Below are 9130 nucleotides of genomic sequence, written 5' to 3'. Positions count from 1 at the left end.
AAGATTTCAACAGTCATCTCAATAACTGATTGAACAATTGAATGAAAATTTGGTATGGATATAGAACACTTGAAGAAAACAGTCAACTGACTAGAACTAATTCACATTTGTAGAATGCTGCATCTAACTGCAGCAGAATACACTTTCTTTTCAAGTGCCCAGAAGACATTCACAAGGTTTTCTAGGCAATAAAATATCAACAAATTTAAAATGATTAAAATTATGAATATATTTTCCCCTGATCACGTGGAAATTATACTAGAAATCACTAAAGCACACGATCTGGAAAAATCCCTAAATATTTGGAAATTATGCAACATATTAATGAAGTTCAAACATGAAATAACAAGGAAAATTAGGAAATATTTTTAACTGAATGAAAATGAAAACCCAGTACAAAATTGATATACCTGTAAGTAGAAATAGATGAATCCACTATTATAGTTGGAAAATTCAAAACCCTTCTATAAAAAATGGACAGATCTAACTGGCAGAAAATCAGTAAGGATATAGTTGAACTTAAGAGTACCATCAGTCAGCTAGGTATAAATGACATCTATAGACTTCTTCATCCAACAGCAGTAGAATACACATTCTTCTCAAGCTCACACGGAATATTCACCAAATAGACCACATTCTGAGCCATAAAGCACACCTTAACAAACTTAAAAGAATAGAAATCATATAATAATGTCCTCAGATGACCATGGAATTAAACTAGAAATCAGTAACAGAAGGATAACTGGAAAATCTCAAAATATGTGGAGATTAAACAACCACTTCTAAATAACACAAGGGTCAAAGAGGAAATCTCAAGAGAAATGTTAAAGTATTTTGAAATAAATGAAAATGAAAATACAATCTATTAAAATTTTGGGGGGGCAGCAAAAGTAGTGCTAAGAGAGAAATTCAAAGCACTGACTGTGTACATTAGAAAAGAAGGAAAATCTAAAATCAATAATCTAAGCCTGAAACTTCAGCAATTGGAAAAAGAAAAGCAAATTAAATCCAAAGTAAGCAAAAGAAAAGAAATAATAATTAGAGCAGAAATCAGTGAAAATGAAAACAGAAATCAATGGATAAAATCAGTAATACCAAAAGCTGATTCTTTGAAAGATCAATAAAATCAATAAGCTTCTAGCCAGGCTAAGTTAAAAAGGGAGACGACACAAATTACCAATATCAGAAATGAAAGAAGTGACATCACGACAGATTCTGTGGACACTAAAAGGATAATAAGAGAATATTATGAACAGCTCTATACCCACAAATTTAATAACCTGGAAGAAATGGACCAATTCCTTAAAAGATACAGTCTGCCAAAACCCCACAAGAATAAACAAACTGAATAGGCCTATATCTATTAAAGAGATTGAATAAATAATTTATAACCTCCCCAAACAGAAAGTACCGGCCCCAAAAGGGTTCACTGGTGAATTCTACCAAATATTTAAGGAAGAAATTATACCAGTTCTCTACAATCTCTTTCAGAGGAGAGAAGCAGAGGGATACTTCCTCACTCATTCCATGAGGCCAGCATCACCCTAATACCAGTGTCAGACAAAGACATCACAAGAAAAGAAAACTACAGATCAATATGTTTCATGAAGATGTCTGCAAAAATCATCAACAAAATATTAGCAATTGAATCTAACAATATATAAAGAGAATTTTACACCACAGCCAAGTGGGTGTGGTTTATTTATTCCAGGTGTGCAAGTCTGGTTCAACTCTGGAAAATCAGTTAATGTAATCCATCACATCAAAACACTGAAGAAAAATCACGCTATAATATCAGTAGATGCATAAAGAGCATTTGACAAAATGTAGCATCCATTCATGATTTTTAAAAAATCTCAGCAAAGTAGGAATAGACGGAACTTCCTCAACTTTGTAAAGAAGATTTTCAGAAAAACTACAAATAACATCATACTTAATGGTGAGGAGCTAGAAGCTCTCCAGCTAAGATCAGGAACAAGGTAAGAATACGCCCCCTCACCATTGCTTTTCAGCACAGTAAAAGAAGTTCTGATTCAGGCAGTAAGACAAAAAAAGGAAATAAAAGTATTCAGATGGGGAGGAAGAAATAAAAACGTCTTCATGTGTAGACAACTAGATTGTCTATAGAGAAAATCCCAAAGAATCAAGAAAAAAGTCCTGGAATTAATAATGATTGTAGCAAGGTTGCAGGATAGAAGTTAATATACAAAAGTTAATTGCTTTCCTATATACCAGCAAAGAATAATTGGAATTTAAAACTAAAAACACAATACCATTTATATTAGGTCCCCCAAATGAAATACTTGGATATAAATCTAACTATATATATGTGAAGATTATGAGTAAAACTACAAAACTCTGATGAGCAAAATCAGAGAAGTAAACAAATGGAGAGATATCCCATGTTTCTGGGTAGGAGGACTCAGTATTGTAAAGATGTTAGTTCTTCCCAGCTTGATATATAGATTAAAGACAATCATGATCTAAATCCTACAAGTCATTGTGTGGATATTGACAAATTGAGTCTTAAGTTTATATGAAGAGGCTGAAGATATGGAATAGCCAACATAATGTGGAAGAAAAAGAATAAGGGCTGACACTACTTGACTTCAAGATGCCGTATAAAGCTGCAGTAATCAAGACTGTGGTATAGGTGAAAGAATAGACAGATCAATGCAACAGAACAGAGAGTCCAGGAATAGACTCACATAAATATAGTCAACTGATCTTTCACCAGGGAGCAAAGGCAATTCAATGGGAAAAGGATAGTCTTTTCTACAATTGGTGCTGGACAATTGGACATCCACATCTAAAAAAATGAATCTAGACACAGACCTTACATCTTTCTCAAAAATTCACTCAAAATGGGCATAGACCTAAATGTAACAAACAAACCAATTAAAGAAGACAACAAAACCAAAAACTAGGAAGGGCCAGGAAATGCCCAAGAGGCCTCTGCCTGGACAGAGGGCTGGAAGGATTGAAAGGCCATGTGTGGGACACGCTTTAAGCCTGGAGTATGGCTGCAGGGGAGAGAGTGAACTAGGAAGGGAAGACCTGGACTGTGGGACCTGTCCTGCAGCCACAGGTGGCAATCAGTCATCTGTCACCCCACGAGAATACCATCATTTTGCAGTGGGAAGAAAACATTTTCCCTGAATTATTCTCGTGTAAAAATAGTTGATCAGTGTTGACACAGAAAAACATACAGCTTGGAATCAGAGCCTTTAACATTTGGAAAGGGCCCTGAAATTGGTAAGATTTACTGACAACTGAAGAGAAATAAAGGTTGCTACTCTGCAACTTCCCTCTCTCTTTTGCATATGCAGGGGAAACAAACAGGACCAAGGAGATGCCAGTTTTCAGGACATATAAGGACCTTGCTGCCAGACACCAATGTCATTTTTAAGAAAAACAACAAGTTTTCATGACAATTATGGACTTCCTATTATCATCTACAAGTAAGCTTTTTTCAGCTGATAGGAAACCGGCAAATCACTAACAAATTGAACGGACACAGAAGCAATCAACAGGAGAGGGGAGGGCAGAGAGTCCCTTCTGCTCCAGTGAACACTTGGCAATGTCTGGGGACAGACCAGAGCTCAAGCCCCAGGAAAGCATGTTTTTTTGGCCATCATGTTCTTCTTCCTGAACACTAAAAGGCCCTTTTCTCTTTAACAGGGAAACTAAAAAGAGCACTTGTGTTCGTCTGCTTAGCCAAGGGCCAAAGCAGGCCTGTGTGTACTTACAAGAGGCAAGAGGCTGTGTGTCCAGGAGCAGCTTTCCTTGCTCTGGAAAAGATCTCATCTCTGATCCCTGGTTTGTCTGGACAGGCTGAGACCATCGTGACGGGTGTGAGGAGCACACAGTGAGAAGCTAAAGATGATGGTAACTCAGAAACTGTGCTTGAACCCAGGAATGAGACCAGCCTAAACGTGTGGGCTTGGTGTATGGTGAGGGGAGAGGACAATACTCGGCTTGCCTAAGTTTCGGGAGATGGTGCGAGGCATCAACAAATTTTAACTTAATTTCCCTGGACAGGAAAAGGAAATGGAGTTATACCCTTTAAGCGGATTTTAATTGAATGCCAGGAGGAAGACTAGGGCTGCCTGATCATCAGTTCTCTCTGAGTCCTTTCTGGAAGCTTCCTTTGATAAGTCCTGATTCCCTGGTGATTATTTCGCAATCAAAAGTCTAATCCGCTTTATGTAGAAAGGCAAGTCTCCTAGCTGCTGATTCCCCGTATTCTCCCACATCTGCTTATCCCAGCTGTACTCAGGGGAGAGGACCTTGGAGGGTTTGTGGTAAAGCAGGTATTTGTTCAGGTGACTCTCTTCACGCCTCACAGCCTCGATGCGATTGTCTTTGTCGACCATCATCGCCTGGTGGCAGGCCTTGGTGAGCCTGTGAACCTCTGGCACGGACCCCCCAAATAAGGCCCCTGTGTAATAAAAGTCCCCCTCATCTTCAGGAATCTGGGCTTGTGACTGAGGCCGCCGTTCATAGGGGAAGTTGGTCCGATTAAGCCCATAGAAGCCAGGATGGAGGGTGCCGAACAAGGAGGCGAGGATCTCCACGCCCACGTGCTCAGTAAACTTCACGTCCACATCTGCACACACAAGGTAATCCACCTCCCGGTGGAAACGCTGCTCGGAAAAATTGCTGATCACCTCCATGCGGTGCAGGGAGATGTTCTGGCTGTGGGAATAGCTCTGGACCTTGAGGATGACCACCTGCCTTCCGTTTTGGAGGGGAATGCGAGGAACATGGTCGGGGCGGTCAGTGAAGATATAGTAGTTAACCTTGTAACCCACCATGAAGTACCTCTCTGCCGTCTCCAGGAATCGCTTCAGGTAGATAACATGTTTTTTTATGGCAAACACGATTAATCCAATGGTGGTGTTCTGGAGCCGGAACTGCTCATTCAGGATGTCAATATTGTAAGTTCCCTCCCAGATGATGGGAGCCAGCCAAGGGGTTATGACATGGACATCTCTCCTAGAGGGTCTTAGCACATTTGGCTGAGGAAACACCATCCTTGGTAATTTTACACCTTGTGGGTGGTAAATTTTTCTAACAATCTTGTTTGCCCTAGCCTGGATGCTTTTCAGCTTCTGGCTTCTTGGGTTCAGGTAACAATAGCCAAAAAAGGCCAAGCTAAGAGCTATTAAAAGAATAAAGATCACTTGACGAAGCAAGTAACTTTTTGGTTTCTCTGACAATGTCCTTACCAGCTGGGCCATGGCTCCACTTCCGACTGGTGCAGCCTGGATCTCCTAGGTACTGTAAGAACCTGCCCCTCCTCGGCCTTCCACTCACAGCAGCCTCTCCTGGGCAGAGTGAGGCAGAATGCTTGGACCACAAGTTGGTCACACCCGCTGCTCCTTCTGAGACCCTACATCCATGCAAGGGGCATCTGGGAGCTGGGTGTTCTGGGCCACCGAGCTAAGTAAGACGCCTGGAGCAGCAGAACCTTGATAAATTCAATTTTGATTTTGAGGTCATGTCAAAACAACCAGGTGGCAGGACTCAGTCATCTGGCCTCTAGAACTTCTGGGCTAGCATGTAGGAGAGAGGTCAGGGCTCCTGAAACAGGCTCAGGGGACTGGCTCAAGGGAGGCCACTGAGCAGGTCAAGGATTGTGATGAAAGCAAGGCAGGGCAGCAGCCAACAGAGAATCTGACCAGGAGGTCAGAGGGCTTGTGCTCTGGCCTTCCCTTGACATTTACTAGCTGTGAGACTTTTAGCTAAGCACTGAGTTTCCTGAAAATCCATTAAGTTGAAAGTACACTGTGTTCAGGGTCACATCCAGACAAGCTGATGTGGGCCATCCTTAGGCGGCCTAATTTGGGAGCCAAGTTGGAAGAGACAGAAGATCTACTGATCAATGTTTGTTTCCCTTATTCTCCTAATCACTTAAAATCCACTGAACATTTACTTTGCAGGTACCAGGCCTTACAAGACTGGTAAACTTTATGTGCATTATATCGCTGACTCCTCACAGCCAGACTGGGGAGTGGATGCTACGTGATCCTCACGGCCTCCATGGGGAATCAGGTTCAGAGAGGGTGGGTGACTGGCCCGTGGCCACATGGCTATTTGGTAAATGCTGTAGCCAGCTAAGCAGCCAGACTCCAGGACTGGGCTCTTGGTCACCCTATATCCTGACCCTCTGCCTCACTTGTGGTTTGTGATTTCCTTTCTCTGGGCTCTTCTCCTAGTCAAGTTCCTTTGGTTCTCTCCCTTAAGCTTCCCATGTCAGTTGACCCTAGGTAGATCCCTCAGGATGGGGATGGGAGCCTGATCCAGTGCCATTTTTGAGCCAGGGATTATCGTATTGCCAACACGTATATCTCCTTCTGCAGTCTAAGCAGTTCCAAGGATATGTCTCCTGGGAAATAAAGCCTCTGGCACAGACTCCTCCTGTCCCACTGTGGGACCAACAGTGGATATAAAAGAGTCCCATGGTGGGTAGGGAGCACCTGGCATCTGTAGCCTGAAGCTGGCTGGTGCTCTTATGCTACTCTGTGACATCTTGTTTCTGTTCTCCAGGAGAAGTAGGTGCCTGGAGACATGGTTTTTCCAGACTTTCTGTAACCTTCTCAGGGTAGTTCTGAGGATGTTAGGAGGAAGTGATAAGTGAGTTCTGATGAGTGTCTTTTAAGGGACTGGCACCTTGCTTTTCTGGTCTAGATTGTGACATTTGTCCAGTTGTACATAGGAATGTTAGCATATTGGGCACCACTGTCAATAATGCTAATATAGTGGCAAAATATCAAGACAACTCTGTGATGCTGCAAATGCCAGAAAACTGAAGTGCTACTTTGATGAGAAAATGACACCAGAGTATAAGGAGCATGTGCTTGATGTGCTTGTGGGCCTAGGTTTGTGTGTGTGTGTGTGTGCGCGTGCGCGCACACGTTGTGTTTTGGTGCCTGTCTGGGGAATCTGTTCCTCCCAGGGCAGTAGAGGAGGGAACCCATTGCCATGCTTACCATGGCACTTCCCTAGGAATCTTGGAGGTTAAAAAAACCTTACAGAAGGGGCTGGCCCCGTGGCCGAGTGGTTAAGTTTGCGCGCTCCGCTGCAGGCGGCCCAGTGCTTCATTGGTTCGAATCCTGGGCGCGGACATGGCACTGCTCATCAAACCACGCTGAGACAGCGTCCCACATACCACAACTAGAAGGACCCACAACGAAGAATATACAACTATGTACCGGGGGGCTTTGGGGAGAAAAAGGAAAAATTAAAATCTTTAAAAAAAAAAACCTTACAGAATGAAGAGGTAGAAAGGATGAGGCAGACACCAGTGTTGCATAGAAGGAGAGACTCAGGATAGCCTTTAATCAGTGAGGGATGAGGCACAGCCCTCGTCCTGAGCAAGGTGGCCTTCCCTTGCCTCCTACACTGGCTTTTGCTCACTGTAGCCAATGGTGCAGGGAAAGAGACTCAGTGTAGCCTTTAATCACTTGGGTTGGCCCTGATGTTCTAGATCTGCCAGGCCACTAGCCTGAGAACCTCCAGGCTTTCCTATCTCCATGGCATCACCTGGCCTGTGTGTCGGGCTCTGGGCTCTGGCCTCCCTAACTCCAGCATCTCCAACACAAGTTCTTGGATCCTTTTCAAACCATTACCACTGGCCGCTTCCACTTTCCAAAACACCTGTTCCTTTATCCCAGTACCCTAAATCCTTCACTCTGTGCCTCCCTAAAACTCTCATTTTTCCTCTTTCTGTAGAACCCAGGGGGTTGTTACATGGCAGGAGAGGAGGCATTCCCCCAATTCCCCCAAGAATGAATCCTCTCTCAACTGCCCCCATAGTCGATGAGGACAAGGCCCTGCTTCAGCTACTAGTCCCTGTGAGAGCAGCATAGGAAGCTGGCTCGGAACGATTAATTCCAGCAGGTTTGTTGCAGCCCCCAACCTCTCGCAGATTCCCACAGACTCATCTGGAATGCTGGCAAGACCTCCTCAGCAGCTTCATTCTGTTCTGCCCCCGACGTCCTCCCACCCCATAGCACCACATGGGATGAGCTATCCCTCCTCCTCTCTTTGCTGTGTTGGAGGGAGCTGTGCGAGAGCTTCTCTGGCACCCCTTGGGGTAGTCCGTGGTGTACAAGATTGGGTGGAATCCACCATTACCTGCTCAGATCCAAAAGCCACACTCCAAACAAGGTTGCAGGCCCCTTTCCAGAAGTGTCCAATGCTTTTGCAGCGGAACTTGATGTCTCTTACCCCTTGAGGCCTCGCCAGGTTCCAAGACCTTCTCTTTAGGATACAGAGTACTCAAGTCCTTTGTGTTAATGGAGCCATCCTTGCTGGGAGCCCTAAAGAAGCCATTTGCCTCATCACTAAATGGTCTCAGCAGTCTGCTATGTCCAGGTGGCCGACTGGAGGAGTCCAGCAGTTAAAGCCTTGCAATTTATGAGAGAATGTTTACTCCTTGGGCTAGAGACTGGCACCTCTTGGAAGTGGGGGGACATTGCAGGGACCGCACCTGTGACTTCTGACTGGGGCTAGATGTGAATGCCCTCAGGAGGTTGTTCCTCTACTGAATCTGTTAGCGGGTAGGGAGGGTGGGGAAGATGACAATCACAGCAGCTACAGTGCCTGAGCACTTCTGTGGACCAGGACCTGCAGATCACATGCATTATCTACCAAATTTCAGCCTCCTAGCAACCTTGAGAGATGGGAGTAACCCTCCCAGTCTTCCTGGTGAGGGAACGAGGCTCAGAGGTGAAAATGTCTGAAGAATGTCACATAGCTCCCAGGCAGCGGAATATGCTCCCACCACCCGCTGCTAAAAAGACAGGCTTGGCTAACTCACTCATGTCTGTGCATGTATTACAGTCCTTCTCTGGGCCTCTGATTTCCATCTAAAAAATGGGAACAATACCGCCCACTTAGTGCATGTGGTGAGTCCAAAGTAAAAGAATGGGGAAGGGCCCCTGTCCCAAGCACATTACATGGAGGAAAAGAACAAAGGTGTGATTCTTGATTACAGTGTAAGTGCTGAGCCTGGCCAGGACCAAGAAATCGCCTCTTATGCCTCAGTTTATCCTATTCCCAGCCACAGTTGTGGGCTCAGCTGTCTCCATGTACTCTCACTGCAAGCAAGGTCTTATATACA

The 9130-nt window shown here is 44.3% G+C and overlaps 1 protein-coding gene across 1 annotated transcript; it reads right to left on the bottom strand.

Moving 5' to 3' along the window:
• Positions 1-4175: 4175 nt before the first annotated feature.
• Positions 4176-5243, bottom strand: LOC124250401 (histo-blood group ABO system transferase 1-like). Its single transcript, XM_046682198.1, is given in 3 exon segments — positions 4176-4961; positions 4963-4998; positions 5232-5243. Coding segments are annotated over 3 exon segments (834 nt in total).
• Between the last annotated feature and the right edge of the window lie 3887 nt (positions 5244-9130).

Source organism: Equus quagga, chromosome 13, assembly GCF_021613505.1.
Source record: "Equus quagga isolate Etosha38 chromosome 13, UCLA_HA_Equagga_1.0, whole genome shotgun sequence".
In the NCBI taxonomy this organism is placed as follows: Eukaryota; Metazoa; Chordata; class Mammalia; order Perissodactyla; family Equidae; genus Equus; species Equus quagga.
This window is presented reverse-complemented; position numbering and strand designations above follow the sequence as displayed.